The sequence below is a fragment of the Hoplias malabaricus genome, chromosome 10 (assembly GCF_029633855.1).
Source record: "Hoplias malabaricus isolate fHopMal1 chromosome 10, fHopMal1.hap1, whole genome shotgun sequence".
NCBI classification, from domain to species: domain Eukaryota; kingdom Metazoa; phylum Chordata; class Actinopteri; order Characiformes; family Erythrinidae; genus Hoplias; species Hoplias malabaricus.
The window spans coordinates 21,544,803-21,566,017 of NC_089809.1; the positions used below are offsets into that span (position 1 = coordinate 21,544,803).

The following is a 21,215-nucleotide window of genomic DNA, read 5'->3' on the forward strand; positions in this document are numbered from 1 at the left end:
CGTGATACAGCAGCTCAAGTACACTTTTACAAATGACGCAAGTACGAAAGCCCCGCCCCCAAGGTATAACTCCACCTGTTAAGAATGACAGAACTCACGAATATTCTCTCGCGCTCCCTCTTTATATATATATATATATACACACACACACACACTCTCCAGTCCTGTGTCCACTGTGAAAGGGTTGGCCAACACAAACTATGCAGCAACAGATGAGTTACTGTCAGTGACTTTACATCAGCAATGTGGACCAACGAGGTAGGAGTAGACCGTGTTCAAAAACTCAAAGCACGTTGCTGTGTCTGATCCACTCATATTAGTGCTACACTGCACCACCGCGAATGATCCGCCAAACAGATCATACCAGTTCTGTGGTGGTCCTGTGGGGTTCCTGACCATAGAAGAACAGGAGCAACAGATGGACTACAGTTTGTAATTGGAGATGTAACTGTACATTCAGCTTACAGTCCTATGACAACTGTAAAAAGAGGGAAAAATAGAGAAATGGGATGAACAAAGACTTGTCCTCAGATTCTAGTGTTCAAGTATGTCCTCAGATTCTCCAGGGCGTGGGGGATATGTTAGTGGTGATCCTCCAGGGGGCGTTATTATTGGGGGTCATGGTAGTAGTGGTTCTCCAGGGGGCGGTAGTGCTCGTGTTGGTGACGCTCTGAGGGAAATGATCATCACCCGCGAAACGTCAGCTTGTTGTGGACTGGCTGGAGCTAGTGCTGAGCTAGCCGGCTACTGATGGATACAAACAGCTGCTTCACGGTGAGCGCTTTTTCTTTATGAAATTAAGGTTTTCTTATATCACGTTTAACTGCTGCACAGGTTGTTCAGTCTCCGAGGAACGGCTCCGTGGAATAGAAAATGTCTTCTCTGCTCCTTTAGCTGGCTAGCTGTGTTATTAGCCGTAACTGCTAACTAAATGAATGTGCCTGCCTTTTCTCCACACAAAACCAAACCTGGCTTTTTGGTCATGACTTAACATACGTCCATCTTTTTTAGTGTCAGAATATTATATAAACTGCTGCCCAATTAAAAAAGTTAACAGTCCTGGCTAGGCTGTGTTTACCTTTAGACTGAAAGGGAGAGTAGCATGTTGACATTTTGTTCAGTAGAAGAAAAAAAACTGTTAATTCATGTGCTTCATTATTGTCACAGGCAGTTCAAGCAGCTAAACACTTATTGTCAGACAATATAAACACAGTAAATATTAATATTTTATATAGTAGTGGATAGCATTTGCCTAAAAGTTAGAAAAGCAGGCTTGGGATGAAAGTCACCAGTTCGGTCCTAATGGACAGCAGGAAAAATCTACAGCTAACTTTCATGAGAAAGTACCATGAGAACACTGATGTCCTGGTGAGCTAAAGGCCAAAAAAAAAGTCGAATGGAAGTAAGAACTGAATAAGTGATATAAAGTTAGAGTATATAAAATATGGTTGATATATCATTAAGTATGATAGTGTGCTTAAGGTGCCTTCCTGGCAGCTACAATTAAACATGTGATAAGGCCAGTTTTCACTTTTGTTTAGACAGACTGTTGATGTATATTTTGGTGTTATTTTTCATTAGTATATTTAAGGTAACAGAGCTCTGGGCACTGTGGACTCATCCTCTGCGTTCTGAACACTTTAGGTATAGACCTAGATTTAAAATGACACCTAAAATTTAATCTGCATTTTCACAATATTCCTTTCACTCATTTCACACTTAAACATTAGATTGACCCAAAAATATTGTTTTAAAGTGAATGCAGGTCTATGGGAGGTTTCTCTTATTTGTCAAAAGTTTTGTTGTCCATAGTGTTATAAAATCTTTCACTAATATATGAAACCTGTACTTTGCATTGCTCTAATAAAATATGTTGCTTTTAAATATGCTTATGAAACAAAAAAAAGCATTCATTGCTTCACATTTCCAATACAGGACATGTCTCTTTTACAGTATCTTATATGAGTAATAAACCAAGCACCAATATTCTGTTTTATATTATCCCCAGAAGCGAGATGAAAACAGACAGAAGGCGCAAGTCCAGCTCTCCAGAGCCTCAAACTCTTCCATCAAAAGTTGTCCGGAAAGATTCTGTCTCTGGATCCCATGGTGACTACAAACTGACTCTCACTCCAGGGGAGAAGATCTCCACTCCTACTAAAAGAAAGACCCCAAACACTTCTTCTCCTAGAAGGCACTCCCCAAGATTTAAATGTCATGGCCAGAAACCAGGTACAATACAAATGAAATTCTGAAGTTCTGCCTATTTGCACTTGTCTGTCAGCTATAGCCATCTGCATATGTACATGAAGAATATTAGTATGATGGCAATTTTTTGCAAGCCAAATTAGATTCTACTACAATTTTGAAATTTGTTTTTAGGTTGTTCTGAGCATGGAAATGACAGTGTACACTCATCGAGCAGCCCTGAGTCACCCACATCTCACTCAGAGGAGGACACAGAGCTGGGACTGGTCATCACATTGGGTGTGTTTATATTTTCAACATTGACCTTACATTTGAAATTGCCTGACATGCCTGGTGTCCAAATTCAGGTTGTTTGGTTTTAAATCTCATGTGCCATTGTTGATTGATTACATGAAAAGTGAGATTGTTTTAATTAGATTTTTTTTGTCTGAGCTATTTCTTTAAAATGGGTATTTGTGCATAGAGGGAATAATTGAATAATATTTTTATCAAATTGCAATTTTCAGATCTGAGCGACTATTTAAATTCTAGCTTGCATTATTGAAAACACAGACTGATCTAATTTCAAATAGGTTTTGGGTATTTAGCATACATTTAACAGAGATACCGATCAGAAGCAGCCAAACATTTCTGTTTAAAAGAGAATAACCAAAACTAAATAACATTCTGACATTTTACATAGAGTTTTCAAAATGAAAGCAAGATCTTCTTGGTCATCTTGCTTATACAAACCAAGACCTCATTTTACAGGAGCAATTAACAAATCTTTCAGCCCTAGTTTTTACTCTTTTCTGTAGATGAAGAGAGGGATGAGAAACCAGACCCACTGAGAAGAAAGAGTGGTGGGAAACCGAAGAAAGGAATACTAACCAACAATGATATATCAAAAGCAGATAAAGAGAGTGCAGATGAGGGGGAAGACAGTGAAGAAGAGTTCAAAAAACTGGACAGAGATTTGGCCGTCAAGTCCAAACAACATAACCTGACCTCAGTTAATGTGCGCAACATCATTCATGTAAGTTTGCCTAAGCTCCTAACACCAGACCTGACTCACACTGAATAGTCATGATTAGCTTTACATTGTGATTATTATCTTTGTGAAAAGTCATCTTTATTTTTAGTGGAGATGTAATCACTTGCTTTTTCCTCTCTGCTTTTGCTTGGCTACAGGAGGTGATCACTAATGAGCATGTAGTGGCCATGATGAAAGCAGCCATCAGAGAGACACAGGATATGCCCATGTTTGTGTGTATCATTTCACAGTTTATGAGGCTTTAGAAGTTTCCTATTTGAGTTTATAAGTTTTATGTAATTTTTCTGAAATTACTCTTTTATAATTTCAACCAAGGAACCCAAGATGACACGTTCAAAGCTCAAAGAAGTTTTTGAGAAGGGAGAGGTGAGTTTGCTGCCCTTTTGTTTTTTTTAATAATCAGTTTAGTATATGTAGATACTGGATTAACAGATATTTAAAATTTTTGCACATCAAGCATTTTTTGGCTTTGCTTTACTTTGCTTTATCTTTCAGGGAATTCCCACCTGGAACATCTCACCCATAAAGAAATCAAATGAGATAAAGGTATAATCATATGTAGTTTTCTGTACTTAAAGAAGTATTGTAAAGCAGTATTTAAAGTTGCTACTTTACGTAATGCTAATTCTCTATATATTCTTTAGCCTCCTCAGTTTGTAGACATTCCTCTTGAGGATGAGGAAGACTCCTCAGACGAAGAGTATCATCCTGATGAGGATGAAGAAGATGAAACTGCAGAGGAGGTGCTTAAACCTTGATCACTTGGCCATGACAATACTAGGAATAAACGCATCCTTTTGAGAGCTTATATATGCAATTAAATGTTAATTTATGACACACAGACTATTCTGGAAAGTGACATGGACAGCATAGCATCTTCCCCACGCATCAGTAGACGAGGCCGCTCTCGTACACCCATAGAGTTCTCGGAGTGTGATGAAGAAAGGAGCAGCAGTCCACGGCTGGTAACTTTTAGCGCTTTAAACCTACATTTAAAACACTAGGATTTGAGGACTCCACACATTTTTTGCTGATTATTTATGCATATTTCAACATTTAGTTTTAAGGCTAAAAGTCCAGGTAAACATTTGAAACAACAAAAATGGAAAAGATAATCAGGGGTACATGATATTTTGTATTTTTTTTCCAAGCTGTTTTAATGTCATTGCTTTGATGCTTTTTACTATTTTTATCAGAGCTGTAATGAAGCAGTAATAAATAATAGTTTTTTTCAGGTTTTATCTAGCCCCTAAATATATGTACATCCTTTACTACAGAAATCCAGGCTTTCAAGGCACCTGAGAGTAGAAGCAGTACCAATGGGCCCTCCTGCTCCTCCTTCTCAGTCCTCTGGATCCTCCAGGCCCCAAAAAGTCCTTGACTCATTTATGGAGAAACTGCATGCTGTGGATGAAGAGTTGGAGCTTAACCCCCTCAGCATGGAACCTTACCAGGTACACAGACAGCTACACATTCTTCCTGAGGGTGTACTCTAAAGTGCTCTTTCTACATTATCTGTAACCTTATCTAAGAGAAGTCCATGTGATGATAGTTGCTAAATATCAATATTGCTAATATTAATATCTTTATCAACTTTCTCTGCACAGCTTCCCTTCTCTACAGCTTTTAAGTTGAGCTGAAATAAACAATAAAAAACCCACACTTTTTACCTTAGAAATTAGAAATATCACTTTCATGCTAAACCTACAGAACAAAAAAAAAACAACTTAAAACTCTTGACATCTTGCTTAAACCTATTTATTTCTACAAGATGTTAAATTAAATGCATATAAAGCTAAGTATTGGAACTACATTCTAGTCAATTGTTTTTAATTTGTTTATTTAGATCAACTATATTTGTTGTAATTAGCCAACCAGAGCCAAAAATTAGCCAATTTTTCAGAATGTATAAGGACTTATCTACACACTGTTTCTTGCCGTCTGTCAGACTCTGACCAGTAGTGAGAATGCAGGGGAAAGCCTAGTAGCATGCCGGACACGGTCAAAGCGTCCACTGAGGGACATCCCGCTTAACCAGTTGGAGGCCGAACTGCGTGCTCCTGATATTACACCAGACATGTACAAATGTGTCTCTGCACAAGAGGACAAAGAATGGAGCCATTGGCTACAGGGACTCATGACCTCACACCTGGAAAATGAAGGTTAGAGTTCACAGGGCGAGTCAAATATTTTTAAGCTGAAATGGGGATCTTTTAGAGGTGGCTTTTAAAATCTGTATTTAAGCATCTTCTGGTTGGCAGTAGGGTAAAGGTTAGAGTGGTAGCATGGAGAATTCACTAATGGGAATGTTGTCAAGGACACACGCAGATGCTTTGCAACGTCTTAATGGCTCACTCCAGGTGTAGCTTCTGTCTGTACCTAGTTTAATGTGCATGTGTTTTTGTGTCCTAGTGGTTTAATGGAGGAGTCTGTTTGCGCTGTCCTGTTTTTTTTCCCTTCACCTTTCCCCTACACTTCTTCTTTTATACTGTTGTGCATTTATATGTATTTTAGCTTCTATTTTGCATGGTGTCAATAGGCTTTGTTTTCTGTGGCATTGATAGATAATTATGAAGATCCTATTTGCATAAATTATCTTGTTTCCTGTGATTTAAAGTTTGTTTAAATTTTTAACATTATCTCATTGATGATTGGTCAGGAACCTTAATGTCATGACTTCATGTTGATTTTTGGAGATAGCAGAATAAATTAAGCTTTCAAAATTTCCAAGACAATGATATAATTTTTTCTATGAAAAACTGCAATGTCATTTTAAGGAAAAATGTATAACAATTCCAGTGTGCACAATTTCCTTGTGGATAGTGATATCCAAAAATAATATGAGGCTGTTTTATGCACTTTGTAAGCTGTGTGTCAGCATCTGGAAATGCAGCAGACTTCTTTGCTCAAGCTCTTCTGAAATAGGCTGATGCACAGTGGAGACGTGTTATGGATTATTGATTACATTTTTCCCATTGTTTATAGAAATATTGGCCATTGTGTTAATTAAGATCTAAATGTTATATAAATAAACTCCCCTCTGACCAGGACTCTGTACGTGCTCTGTGGTTTCTAAATTATTATTTTTGTCCCCTCCCCCAGAAGAGTGTGATGATGAGGATGATCCTGAATATAACTTTCTTGATGATCTTGATGAGCCAGATTTGGAGGACTACCGCAATGATCGAGCAGTTCGCATTACTAGTGAGTTAAGCCAGACTGTCACAAGATTCTGTCAATTCTGATGATATGACAATATTTTCACCAGTGTCTGTTTACATTAAAGCACTTTCTCTTCTGCTGTAACATTTTTTCCTCCTTTAATTCTTCCTGCAGAGAAGGAAGTTAATGAACTTATGGATGAGCTGTTTGAAACAGTAAGAGGATTTAAAGTGATGAATAATAATAATCAGCAAGACGTCTTGTTAATTTTTAATTCACTCTTTTATCTTTTCCTAGTTCCAGGATGAGTTGAGTGTAAATGAGCAGGATGAAGAGGACCATGAGGAGAGATCACCACAGGGCTCTGCTAAATTCAATGTCCCGCAAGCAATTCGGTACGGCACACTTTACCTGTGCAATACATATTTTGTAGACATATGTAGTGGTAGGTCAGTGAACAGTTAATGTTAAGTATGTGTGTGTGATTGATTAGCTAATATCCTGGCGCATATGGTGTACTGTGAAAATGTAGTAATGTGATGAGATTTATTATGTAAACTTCTTAAATGTTATTTAGATATATTTAAAAATAATAATAATATAGCTTTCCACATTTTAGTTTTTTTTCCCCAATTTAACAAATCTGGCTTTTTTCCCCAAAGTTTAATGTAAATTAGAGTTCTCCCACTTATTAAATGCATGGGTGTTGTTCTCTTTGAATGTTTATTTTTAGTCTCCTTTCTCTCTCTCTCTCTCTCTCTCTCTCTCTCTCGTTGACACAGCCTGTTTTGTAGCATCTGCTACTGTGACTATGAGTCCAGTAGTGTGCCTCTGGGCACGTATTCTCTAAGTACAGTGCATCACCGCTCTAAGAGTTGCGCAAACCATTACAACCACTAATCTTGCACATATGGCTGTCAGTATAATCAGTTTTTTAGACAATTATAGACTGCATACAATATAATTTATAGTGTGTGTGATTTTATATATATATATATATATATATATATATAAAAGAGAGTTTTGTTACATTTTAAGGTTCAAGCACACAGTGCCCTGTTGGAATTGTTCAGATTTTTCTAATAATATTTTGATATTAATGTGTCATGTAGCTAGATCAGTCAAACATGGCCTTGATGAGCCTCTGATCTGCACATGTATGTTAGAGAGATTCATCTTTTCCCAGCACACCCGGTGCAATTAATGAGCTAATTAACAGCTTATTCCCAAATTGAAGTGGGTGTGATGGAGTGAGGAGAAATCTACAACATGCATCAGGACCAGGATTGATCAGTTTTGAACAACCCACAATATTTGAAGACCCTGATAAATTGTTACACAAACATTCAAATGGCTACCTAGCAACAATGACCACTCAGTGTATGTATATGTCTACATCATAAAAAGTTACTGAATTTTGCTACACCTTCATTGCTTACACACTGATTGTATTATCCCCAAAGAAACACATTTGCAACAAGCATACAGTCACAGTCCTCCCTTTGGGACAGAGCAGCAGAGGGGTGCTGTGTCTGTTTGGGTTGGGAGGTAGATTGAAGATTGATTTGCTCGTGGTGTCACCTGACTGACAGCAGAGTGAAAGTACAGCGTGAACACTTTAGAGCTACAACGCACGCGTGCACACGTACACACATCGTCTCTCTGCCTAGAGTATACAGGTGTGTGTGGTGTGTATTTCTGAGAGTGTTTGAGGTGTTAATTCTATCTCCTGTTGAAAGACGTGTTTGTGAGATGTGCAGGTTTCCGATGTGACAGGAATAGAGCTCACTTGCTGGAAATGATAGCAGCTGTGTCCCCAGACTCACTTACACGTTTGCATGCTCCCATCCGTAATTGGACATATATACTTTTAAATACACAGAGATCAGAAAGAAGGAATTAAACACAAACACCTAACCCTGGCTCAGTATACTTTAAATGTAAATGTAATGTAAAATAATGGAGATGAGCAAAGCGTTCATTCTGTCTCCTGATGAAAGGTGTTTTGTGTATGTATCTGTGCATGTGATCGTGTCTGTGTAATTTGTGAGTCCAAGCACAGCATGCAAGACTAGATCTCATTTACTAGATTAGATGGCAGCTGTGTGCCTGGCCCACACACATGCACCTTTGTTCCCCACCTTTTATCTCTGTTGCCACTTTTTGACCTATCACTTACTTATTTTTTTTTAACAGTAATCGTGGCAGGACTGGCAATTTTAACCAAAAAGCCATTATGGTTATTATTGCGAAAATATGTACATTTCTTCTGAACTTATTCTTTAGAGTAAGACAAACATAAGGGGCAATAAATGAAATAATATTTTAAATTATATAAACTGTTTCTGAACTTAATCTTTAGTATAGGGGTAACATCGTAGGTAATAATCTTTATATAATAAATCTTTCGATAATAGCCAGTGTTTTGGCTAATGGATTGTTCATGTTTCTTAAATTGCTCAAGATCAGATTTGTCTCAAGATTAGGTCCAAATTTAAAACATCTCTACAGTGTCTAGAGGCAAGTGCAGTGTTTGTGTGTGAAAGTGTGCGTATGCATACAAGCGTCATGCAGCTCTGGCAACAGTCACCTTCAGCATGATGTGAGGCTCAAAATGTTAACGAGCAACAGTGACGTCTTTCTGGCCTTTTTTTTCCACATTGACATTAAGCCGTGTGTGTCTGTGAAAAACACTGAACAGTAATTTGTTTGATCATTAAACAATAATATTATAATTAGAATTTGGTTATAATGCAAATTTCATCAAAATACTTTAGAATTTCCAAAGTACACAGTATGCATCTGGATAATTTAACAGACATAAGACAGTACAATGCTTTTTTTTTTTTTGCTTTTTTTTTAATACCCTTTTCAGATTATCTAGTAGACCTACTACTATCTAGCAGATCGTTTTAACACTGAAGCTGTTAGTTAAATTCATGATGAATGAACCAAAAGAAATGCTTCAGAATTACTTGGAATAACACATATAGCTGTTCAGTTTATAACAGTATGCCCCACCAAAAAGTCTGAAAGGCTCACATAGTTAACTCCTTTATGTATATGTGAAGATTTGAGGAACCACTGGCCCACATGCTGACCGCATGCAGGCGTACCGTCCGAGAGCAGCTGGATGCTCTCCAGCAGAGGAAAGAACAGCAGAACCGTCCAAACCAGGCCACATCAAGGCCCACTGTGGTGCTCATCCCACCCCCTTGCACGTTGGTGTTGACACCCACTCAGAAATGGCAACTGCAGCAGCAGATTCAACAGGTAAAAATAAAGGAACCTGATAGAAGTTTAATGTATATGGTGTGTGTGTCTGTTTCAGGCCATGATTCATTTTTTTTGCTTACCAATGCAAATGTACCATCTTAAATCCTTGAACCCTAGAATGGTCCCGTTCATTTTAAGATTAACAACTAGGTACTTAACTAGTAAAGTCAAATTACTGGCTGTTAAGTTAGAATGAAGTGATGACTTCAGTGCTGTTCTAGCGGTGCTCTGATGTGGAAAACTTGTCCAAGATCTTTCTTTATGCTGCATTAATGATTAGTTTCCTACCAAATAATTGCTGGAATTATTTGAAAAAGCAGTTTTAACAATCCTAAATGTGTCTTTCTGTTACAGCATGTCCAGCTCTTGACACAGGTGAACATGCTGTGTAGCTCTGTGGAGACATTGCAGAGCCAGGCCAGTACAACCAAGCTTTTCCTGGTGAATTTCTCCTTTTTTCCTTATAGCTGAAATGAAAAAGGGTGGGGAAAGGCAGGTCTCAGCCTAAAAGGGTATATCCTTGTCCATCGTAATGAGTTCTAGATGTTTACATATTTTTTAATTCTGGGGGCAAGCCATGGGCTTGGTACTAGAAGGTCACCTATTGGATTCCCAGGACTAACAGGAAAAAATGGCATTTGTGAAAGTGAAGGGGGGGACTGTCTTGGTTAATTTTTTGTTTTAACCTTATTAAACAAAATATACATTGGCTGAGTATTTACCATACATTTCCCAGTCTTATGCTTTTTAACAATTGCAGAATTATGTTTATTATAAAAACGACAGTAAAAAAAAAGAGATTAAATCACAAACTGCAGTTTTAATTACCGTATTTTCTGCACTATAAGGCGCACCGGATTATAAGGCGCACCTTCATTGAATGACCTATTTTAAAACTTTGTCCATATATAAGGCGCACCGGATTATAAGGCGCATACAATAGACGCTACAGTAGAGGCCGGGGGTTACGTTATGCATCAATTAGATGGAGCTGCGCTAAAGGGAATGTCAACAAAACAGTCAGATAGGTCAGTTCAACTTTATTAATAGATTACAACCCAGCGTAGTTTAAGGTAAAACATGTAGTGCAATGTTAATTTACCCCACATAGTGGGGGGAGGGGAACTTCTCCTCGATTCAATAATAATAATAATCACAATATAGTAACACTCGAAATAGTGCAAAGCGATAACAATATATCAATAACTCAACGTTGCTCAAACGTTAAAATCACACAACACACAAAATAAACACGTAAAGCTCACTTTACTAAGTTATTCCTCTATTCCCGTGTTCTTCTGCGTGACTGATCGCCTTGAGTTTAAACTCTGCGTCATATGCGTGTCTCTTAATAGGAGCCATTTTGGGGTCTTTACATAAAAAACAAATGGAAATGAAATATATATACCGGTATATATCCAGCATGCACCGCGCGCGGAAGAAAATGAAGTAGGCGGCTGCTTACCGTAGTTGCGAGACCTGGTGTGGCTCAATATTGTTCCATATATAAGGCGCACCGGATTATAAGGCGCACTGTCGACTTTTGAGATAATTTGAGTTTTTTAGGTGCGCCTTATAGTGCGGAAAATACGGTACATCTCAAGAAATGTATTAAATGTAATGAAGTTTTTATTAATTGGCAGTTTGGCATATTACATTCAGTGTTCAAATATAAGGTCTGAAAAAATGGATGTGTTAGTGTTTTTGGTGGGGGATATATTCCTAGTGTTGAATTCACTAAATTTATACACATTTAACTCAGTATTTGTCAGAAAATAATATTTTCTAGTTTAATTTCATCTGAGAGAATAACTTGCTGCATGGAAATAGTGCTGTATTGATTTTTCTGTGCTGTTTCAGACCGAGTTGCAGTCATTTGCAGAGCGTGCAGAGCAAGTGAGAGCAGAGGTTAACCCTGGATTTAGGAGTATGTTCAGAGTGTGTAACCTTCAGCCATCTCTGCACCTGCTGGAAGAGCTAAAGCATATGCTTTTAACCCACAAAACAGCAACCAAAGTCACAAAATCACATGCTGGTAAGACACAGAGATAAAATTGTGTCATGTTTAAGGTGTACCTCAATTTCTTACAGATTTTTTCAGTGTAAATTTAAATTTAATGGTAATGTTGTCGACACTATCATTTGGTGTTTTATTGTCTTTGTAGTTCGCCCCTACCCACTGCTCCCTGCTCCTCTGGCCTGGCTATTTGCCACTCGATCTGTGTTCCTCTACCCAGAGTTATTACCACACTGCAGCTTGGACCCAGCTATCCAACCCCCACGCTGCAAGAACTTGTACACTAAGGGAGAGGATGGGTATGTCATTTAGTTATTCATCGATTTGTTTACTGAAACTATAAAGAGGTTATTTCAGCGTTTACAGTCCTGCCTTTAACTAATGCAAATAATTGCTGTGATAGTGATTGTGTGTATTTGATGCAGTAAACATTATTATTAGTAGTAATATTAGTATTATTATTAATCATATATACTTCACATTTACTTTTCCTCCATACAGTCTGATTGTTCTGGGGCTGAAGCATTTCAGTGAGACAGAGTTCCCCTACCATCTAATGAGTCAGTATCTCATTTGGCCAAAGACAATGGAGCAGCTGCGAGTTCGTGTGAAAGACATGTGCTCAAGCAGGGCTGCAGACAATGTTATCAAGGTGCATCCCCTATTTACATGTAGTTAAATTGTACCAAATTGTCAGAATTTTTTTGAAATAACATTTGTTTCTTCTGATAATACATTTCATGTCATTTCTACAGTTTATGATGCATTCGTAATAGAATGTCTAGTTATTATGAGTGTATCGGAATATTGAAACTGTCCTCGTATGCTTATTTTTTTCTCTCCTCTTCCCCTACCTAGAGGTACAGCCAGAACCATGTCGTGCCTCTTCTACCAGTGTTCTGCAAACCAGTTGTCCCTGGAGAAGAGCGCCCTCCTGTGGAGAGAGAGAAGAACATCATGCCGAATTGGCTTCGGGTAATTCTAAACTCCTCATTAATGTTATTTAAAAATATTGTATTTACAACGTAAATGGTCAAGGATATATTTCTGTAGAATCAGAAGGCTCTAAATAAATGTGTTTCTCATATTAGAATTATTATACTGTTAAAAACATTACTACTACAATCTCAAAATACAATAATTATAGAATTGTTGTTATAATGGCCAATCAAAAAAAAAAAAGAACTTTAACTTCAAGTCTAAGTAGAAATTTGACATAAATTGTCCTAATGTTGTGTTCTTTTAACAGAAAAGTTTGCCAAATATACATAAAGCAGTGTTTGGGAGTCAGTCTGAAGAGAGATCCGAATCTGATAATCAGAACCTTAATGATTCGCCTCCCCTCATCTTTCCAGAAGGAACACCATACCCTCAATGCCTCCCTAAAGGTGTGACACTACAGCTATATCCCTCGGCCAGAAGGCAAAGTTCTGCTCGACCACACAAACCCCGTCCTCTGCATGGTTTTGCACAACCTGCTCTTACGCCATTGGCAAAAGCCCCTCCTTGTCCTTCAGGCACAGTGAGTCTGTTGACAAATGTCCCAGCACCTCTTTCTTCTCAAGGAGTAATTCTTTTGTCCCAAGCACCTTGTATCCAAGTGAATGGGACTGTTCCAGTGAGCCAGGTAGCCTCTACTCCTGCTCATGGAACTGTGCCATTAAGCAGTGTTGGTCCCGTTAACTTCCAGTACGTTGTTCCACAGCCAGGGTGTGTAAACCCTGTAGAGTCTCTTGCTAGTTTGCCTCCTGCTGTAGCCTGTAATACCCCTGTCACCAGCAATAAAGTAGTTACCACACGTGTAATACAGTCTGTCCTGAAGAAAGCAGAGATGCCTAAGAAAAGATACGTGCCTCGAAAGGTGCTTCCTATTCAGCCCCCTCCATTAAATCCTGGTCCACAGCTGACTCGGCTTGTACCCCTCACTCCTGGGGCTGCAGTGAGTGCTAATCTGGGTGCCACAGCACAAGCTGTGAAACAGGCAACAGATGCAAATTTTGCTGAAAACATCACAAATGCATCTCCATCTATGGTTGTCATTCAGTCTTCTTCGCTCCTGGACGTTGCTGCTGTCCATCCGGCAGTTACCACACAGGGATGGGTCAAGTCCACAAACACCCCTTCCCTTAAGGATTCAACCACTCAAGCAATAAGCAGCCATACTCAATTAGCAACATTATCCACACACAGTGTTAGAATGCAAAGCCAAGACTGTCCTAAAGAATCAGCAGAAAATGAGATTAAATGGAATACCAATCCTGTGATTTTCACGCACATGACATGTCCTCCTCTTGAAGCTCTTGAAAATATTAACTCAAGCCCAGCATTGCAAGCCATGGACCAACAGAAACACCCCTGGCACAATCCTGTCTTAAACAGGGTAAATGGAGAAGTTGTATGTGATAAACAAGTGATGCATCACCACTGCACTCTGGATAATAAACCAAGTACCACAAATATTGTCTCCATTTCTAAACTGCCTCAGAACAGCAGCACAGGGGTTTCTCCATCAGCTTCCAGCCTTTACAACATCTCCAGCTGTACTGGTCTGTCAGCAGTTAATTCTCAATATGTGCTGGTTCAAGCAGCTTTGCAAGCAGATACACCACAGTTTCTTCTTGTGCCCAAAAACAGTTTGATCCCAAGTCACCCTGTGCTAAATGCCACTGAGGGAGAAAACAGTATGTCTCAGCAACACACTACATTCTCTGATGCTGTTCACACCTCAGATGTGCCAAGGAATTTGCCAACCAATGTTGCACTGCCTTCAGAAGGTGAGGCGGCCCATGTCACATCTTCACCATGTGCAGACAATGTTAGTAGTGAGGTGTGGAAAGAGGAGATGGAGGTGGGTGCAGAGGTAGGTGGAGAGGAGATGGCAGGAGCTCTGTTCGGAAGCCCATTCCTTACACTGTCAGAGTCCTCCAGTGTCTCAGACTCCTGCCTAAACAGCAGCAGTGTGGACAGTCGCACAAATGTGATGTTGAAGGACAGCAAGTATGGCCCCAGTCCTAAGGAAGGTGATAATGAACTTGGCAAAAATTATGAGAAGGGCAGTACTGCAGTACCAGGAATGTTTACTCTCACTTCTGGAGCTGAGAACCAGAAACCTGCAGGGAAAGAGGGACATAGTGACGGGGCAAAAAGAGAAGAGGATGAGAGAGAAGGGCAACAGAATGGAGAGAAAGGAGGAGGTGAGGAGAGAGATGGTGGTGAAGAAGGAGAAAAGAGAGGAGGTGGTGATGGAAGGAGGCAGGGAAATGGAGGAGGGGGAGATAAGAATGATGAAGAGAAGGATGGGGATGGTGAACGTGAAGAAGAGGAGGAGGACTTTGATGAGCTTACACAAGATGAAGATGAAGAGGAGGTGATGTCATCAGCATCAGAGGAATCTGTGCTCTCAGTACCTGAACTGCAGGTTAGTGTTGGGTTGGTGACCCCTGGGTAAAAACAACAAAGCAGAAGTGAGATATCCTCCATTTGCTGTGTTGCCCATGGCCAGTAGTGCTGTTGACTACTTTATTTCCAGAGGTGCCATCCTCTCTCTTAGTGTACAAGAGTATATTGTTGTATATTATCTTATCCTGCCTTCCTTGTGTCACAACTTAGGAAGGTATTTACAAAAAAAAAATTATTATTATTATTTTTTTTTTATTTTTTTTTTTTGGGTTGTTGTTTCTACAGGAGACCATGGAAAAGTTGACGTGGTTAGCATCAGAGCGGAGACTATGTGGGGAAGGTGATTCAGAAGAAGACAACTCCCCAAACTCACCTACCTCGCAGACCTCCCCAACTTCACCCATCTCTCAAAACTCCCAGGAAGAAAATTCCGAGGATGAAGAGGATGGGGCAATTAAAGGTGAGGAGCTGGAACCCACAGAAGGAGAGGGAGGAAAACTGCCTGAAGGGGATACGCCACAGGAGGACGACCCTCCGCAGACCAGTGGAAAAGGAGCAGGACGTGGTAGAGGTCAGAGCTCAAATGATGGGTTTCTCTTTGTTTTTGAAGGGTTTGAATTTTGAAAACTTTGTTGATCTCAACACATTCAGGCTATTAGTACTGTGAACGCTAATGACAGGAATGTATAATGATAGATTCATTAATGACTTTTTTGTAGGCCGTGGCCGCCCTCCACCCCGGAGTCTGAAGCGAAGCAGGCGGCAGGAACGATGCAGCAAGGATACCTCTAAACTTCTCCTTCTTTATGATGACCACATTCTGGAAAATGATCCAATGAGAGAAAGCAAGGATATTGCATTTGCCCAGGCCTACCTAAACAGGGTCAGTGGCTTATTAACTGCATACAATTTTCTTCGTTTTTAAGCATGAAAGTCTGCTGCATCTGTATCATAATATCAATTACCTGAGACTGTATTTTTGTCTGCCAACTGGTTTCTTTTACGAGTTTATTATTAGTTTTTACTGATTTTCTTTTCTGAGTACAGGAAGCATATCTAAATTAATTTCCAGAATAAATTACTATATGCTGAGATGAGTTGGAATTAGGGAGACGACTTAAATTTCACACACTGAGAAGGAATCAATTGATCAAATGATTAAATTGATGTGAAGGATTTCCCTTTGTCTCCCTGTCATTCCTCTGTTTCACAGGTGCGGGAGGCTATGCAGGATACTCCTGGGAAAATGGAAGAGTTTTTGAGTCTGCTGTATGAATTTGAGCAGGGTGGGGAGACCTGTAGTGTAGTGGAACTCTTTTCTCAGTTAAAACCACTCCTCAAAGACTGGCCTGAGCTTCTAAGCGACTTTGCTGCTTTTCTCTTACCAGAGCAGGCTCTGGAGTGTGGACTGGTACGTATTGTTCACATATTGCTGTGCTCAGTTTGTCACAGTAGTATTAATTTACCCCGATTCTAGGTTATAGAGAGAAACTGCTGTAAAGTCTTCATCCTTTTTTTATGCAAAAATATCAACATTATGCGAATGTTATGCAAAAATATCAACATCACATATTGTAACAAGAATGATCTTTATTTTATCCAAAAAAATAGCTATAATTAATACTATTTTTATTTTTATTCTTGTCCCCCCACTAGTTTGAAGAACAGCAGGCATTTGAGCGCAGCAGGAGGTTCTTAAGGCAGCTGGAAATAAGTTTTGGGGAAAATCCCTCTCACTACCAGAAGATTGTGAGAGCACTGCAGGCTGGGTCAGCTCTCACAGCTGCAGGCATAGATGAGGTAAGAGGAATATATAAATCTAACAAAAATATTTTCTACGCTCAAATAAAAAAAATAGTACTGGTCTCTTTGTTTTTAGTTTAAAACCACACAGAATGCAGTGTGCTAATTGATTTGAACTAAAAGTCTTCCTTTTTGGGGGTGGGGTTTCAGCTCAAGGCACAGATGGCCACCCTCCTCAAAGGTCATACACACCTGCAGGGAGAATTCTCTATATTTTTTGATGAGCTTCGTCCGCCACCAGCACGCCCAGGGCAGTTTGAGGAGGCTATTTGGCCTGAGGACACAGGGAGTGGGCCAGAGGGAGGTGATGGAGCTGTGAGCTTGGTGATTGGTGGGGGGATGAGTGGAGGTTTTGAAGAAGTCACACTCCCTGATTTGGAAGAAGAAGACGAAACAAACAAAATTCCCCAGATAACAGGCAGAAGCAAGAGAAGAAAAGAGCTGAGCACACACAGGAACTATAAGGTTAGCAAACTTATGGGAATGTAACATTCCATCCACATTTGAATGGCATTTATAATCATTTCTTAAAACCACTTGTTCTGTTGCATTCATTCGTTTATTTGTTCTTTTGATGGAATATTTACAGCAGGATTGTGATTGGCCAGAAAAGGACTGTCCCTGCCATTGCCATGAGTCCAGACATGAAGCTAAGCATCGGCGACACAAAAGGAAAGTCTGCCAGAGCTGCCATGGCAACAAGGTGTTTTTTTTTTTTGTTTTCCCAAACTAAGTATGTTTATCCATTGTCTAATGTAATCGTTATAACTGTAAACTATCTTATTTTTTTATTTTAAAAACAAGCAATTATCGTCATCACCATTATTATGTGCATCTTTTATTTTCAAAAATATAAAATAAAATGTTCAACATTTGATTTAATTTTCAGTAGTTTATTTTAATGTTTACACTAAATTTGTTCTTTTAGAGGCATAGAACAAGAAAGTGTTTTCTTACGTTTTAGGGCACTGATGGCTCCAAGGCACTGAAGAGTGGTGATTCCTCATTCCCTACAGCAGACCCTTTACCTGAGAGAGGAGAAGAAAGAGGAGGAGAGGAAGAGAAAGACACAGAAATGGGGGTTAAAGATGAGTCTGGTAGTCTGGCAAACAGTCCACATCACGGTACACACAATTGCTTTCACTTACAATAACTACAAACATCACTTTATATTGTTATTGTATTGTATTTCGTGTTTGTGTGAAGCCGTAGTTGTTAACATTAATTAAAATGAGCTATATGGCATTTGCAGAACAGTGGCATTTGTAACCATATTTGATGGTTTCCATATTTCTTTCTTAACCAGACCCAGAAGGACAAACATGGGAGGGCAGTGAAGGAGAACATCCTCCCAATCCTGAAGAAAGAGATGATGAAGAAGAAGAGGAGGAGGAGGAGGAGGAGTGGAAGGAGAGTGATGGGAAACATTGTTCTTCTCCAAGCAAGCTTAGTAGAGATGAAGAGGGGGCTGCAGCTGAACAGTCTGATCCCTCTCCTATTCCTATCTCAGGAGAAAGAGATATGCTACAGCAGAGCCCCTCCTCTGACACAACTGTCTGTGCTAAGAACATTTCCCTCACCCCCAGCGGAGAGAGGGTTGTCCTTTGGACCAGGTCTGTTACGGTTTTACTGTTCACACATAGATTACAGAATTGTTTTGTTTTTGTCAACAAAATTGCTGTAGAATTATTTCTTAAAATATAAACAAGTATTTTTTCAAACTAGTCATAATGGAAACCAGAGCACTCAGCCACATAATGCCTCTGAACGTTATTTTGCAGTAGCTTTCTTTTATATATTTATATAAACCTGTCAAAATAAAGCCCTAAATTGAGGCTGAAAACCTACTCTTCAATCACATCTTGATTGTTATTGTTCAATCCACTGTGGGGGTGTACAGATTCTAAATTATGTCAGTGTCCATATATAGATAAGGTTTTCTAAAATATTTTGAGGTCAAGTGACTGACACATCCATGGAAGAATATTCAAATTCTTTGCTTTAAGAAGTGCTTAGTTTGCATTATTTGTATGTTTTGGGTCATTGTCCACTTATACACTGAAGTGCCATCTTATAATTATTAATTCTACTACTAATCAGGAGTCGTATCAATAAACACCACTTCGTGCACATTGCTTATACAATATTTTTTACCCTTTGAATTAAGCTGAAAGTCTATGCACTATGTCTATGAAGGGCGGCTAAATTGTGAAAATGTGTCACATTGCAACTTTTTTTTTACTTGACTGAACAATGTGCTTTACACACTTGTAATAACTAACAATATTTTTAACATGATTTACTGTTTGCAATAGTGCAGGTAGTTGATAGAGCATATAGTTCACATGGAACTGGTGGCACTGAGCATAAATTAACAGTGCCAGTAGGGCTAGGTACAGCATCACTGAAGGGTGGAAGTGCCTACCTGATGACCCCTGTGAAGAGCTAGCAATACAATTGGCTGAGTTTGGAACACAAGAGCTGGGCCCAGTGAGTACGCTTTAGTGTTAGGTGTAGCTGATTGCTGATCGGATCATAAACGGCCACAGCCATACATTGGTTTGGGTTAGGATTTAAATGGCCAAAGATAACAGAAATGTTGTGGCTGCAGGTAGGAAGAGAGTTGGGTGGGCCCTATGTGAAGCTCTAATGGATTAGCATAGGATATTTTACATATTATCATGTGTATTATTATTATTATTATTATTATTATTACTCTGCTTTAAATTAAACTTTTTTTTCCCCCAGAGAGGCTGATCGGGTTATTCTAACTGCCTGTCAACAACAAGGAGCCAATCAGAGCACCTTTCAAGCTGTGTCAGTTCAACTTGGCAACAAAACTCCCAGTGAGGTATTAAACACACTGCTGAGCATGATATATTTAATAAAGACAGTTCATAAATTACCTCAGGGTTTGAGTTTTGGTTTAGAACCACATAATACTTCTCCATTCCCATAAACATGCTGTGACATTGCTTTACAGGTGTAGCATTTTCTCCCAGAAGACAGTATTGTAATGTTCTCCTCTTACTGTGCTCTGAAGGTTTCAAAGAGGTTTCGGGACCTCATGCGTTTATTCCACACCTCGGCTCGTCAAGCCAGCTCAGAGGATGAGGGTGCTGAACACCAATCAGCCACTGATGAGGAGCAGGACTAACATGACCGTGGACTGAGAAACACCCACACACCAAATCTAAAGCTACAGATGGACCACAGAGAACTGACAGTCCCCATAATACTGTTACTGAATTGACAAAAACGGAACCAGTTCATCACCAGCAAGCTACATGATAATGGCAGCTGCTTGCTCCAAAAGACTGGAGAGGGATTGTATAGGATAAAATACTGCAAAGCATGCAACATAAAGGTACCACCAAACAATGCCAGCTTAAAAACTTTCTGTGCTTGTCTCACTGTGGACAAGTGAGTTGTGTACATAATGGACTACAAGTCAGAGCAACTCCCAATTATGTACAGTATTTTTATATTAGGAGTTGATAGGGTTTGTTTATGTTAGTTTCTTCTGTGATGCTTGTACATTTTTAAAAAGAGGAAATTACATGCTTGAGGACTCATCTGGAGAACAAGCATTGAATAAAAGGCTATTTTGTACGTATATATTTACCGTATGTTATACTAGATTGTAGGTGGCACAAGGGCACAACAGGGAGTGCCGCTGTCACACAGGTCTAGAGCTGGGGTTGTGGTTTCAAACCCTGCAGTATGACACCAAGAGGATTTGGGTGTTTTCTCCCTGTGTCTGCATAAGTTTCCAAAAACACATGATGGTAGGTGCATTGGCTATTAATATTATCCCATAGGCATGAGTGTGTGATGTCCAGTTTTGAACTGGATCCCCATTCAGTGTGTTCCTGATTGGGGCCCAGTGATTCTAGGTAGGATCCCGATCAACTGCGACCCTAAACTGGATCAAACTGTTACAGGATATGAATGAATGACTGTACTTTACTGTGCCAATTGAAACATTTGCATTCATAAATTTCCAGTGCTTCATTTTCACACAGACCTGAATTCTGTGTTAATACTGTAAGTTTATTTTATTTTATTATTTTTGTTTTTTTTTCCTTTCATTCTTTAACAAGGTGCTGAATATTGGGATTGTAATATGAAGTCCTGTGAGTGTAACCTATTTATTTATTAATTTATTTTATTTTTCCTAGGACAACCTCTATATATATTTTACGCAGCTATTCTGTTCAGAAAGGTAGCACATAAATTTACATACATGGAATTTAAGCTGCAAAAATCAAGCTGTTTTGGATTCACAAAAGCCCAATAATTGCATGTATTTGATTT

The 21,215-nt window shown here is 39.2% G+C and overlaps 1 protein-coding gene across 2 annotated transcripts; it reads left to right on the forward strand.

Annotated features, from left to right (window-relative positions):
• The first annotated feature begins 664 nt into the window (after positions 1-664).
• On the forward strand, positions 665-20,946 carry gon4lb (gon-4 like b). 2 transcript variants are annotated; one of them, XM_066682911.1, is made up of 31 exons: positions 665-774; positions 2,009-2,232; positions 2,383-2,487; positions 3,006-3,223; positions 3,379-3,453; positions 3,557-3,607; positions 3,737-3,787; positions 3,886-3,984; positions 4,084-4,206; positions 4,519-4,695; positions 5,190-5,403; positions 6,344-6,445; positions 6,578-6,618; positions 6,701-6,798; positions 9,475-9,676; positions 10,034-10,120; positions 11,540-11,714; positions 11,845-11,995; positions 12,198-12,348; positions 12,555-12,671; positions 12,946-15,114; positions 15,381-15,666; positions 15,815-15,978; positions 16,309-16,506; positions 16,752-16,895; positions 17,049-17,363; positions 17,488-17,601; positions 17,863-18,022; positions 18,205-18,511; positions 19,647-19,749; positions 19,942-20,946. In XM_066682911.1, the coding sequence occupies exons 2-31, from the start codon at positions 2,016-2,018 to the stop codon at positions 20,053-20,055; spliced, it is 6,528 nt and encodes a 2,175-aa protein (XP_066539008.1). In that variant the 5' UTR covers positions 665-774; positions 2,009-2,015; the 3' UTR covers positions 20,056-20,946. The 2 variants fall into 2 exon arrangements, with proteins under 2 accessions (XP_066539008.1, XP_066539009.1); XM_066682912.1 differs by having other exon boundaries at positions 17,491-17,601.
• The last annotated feature ends 269 nt before the right edge of the window (positions 20,947-21,215 follow it).

What these genes read in the sequence shown, in the direction of transcription:
- gon4lb (XM_066682911.1), top strand. Translation starts at nt 2,016, where the DNA reads ATGAAAACAGACAGAAGGCGCAAGTCCAGCTCTCCAGAGCCTCAAACT. An exon ending in ATGTGCGCAACATCATTCAT is followed by an intron (nt 3,224 to 3,378) that starts GTAAGTTTGCCT and finishes GCTTGGCTACAG; the next exon opens with GAGGTGATCACTAATGAGCA. An exon ending in CCCAGGCCTACCTAAACAGG is followed by an intron (nt 15,979 to 16,308) that starts GTCAGTGGCTTA and finishes TCTGTTTCACAG; the next exon opens with GTGCGGGAGGCTATGCAGGA.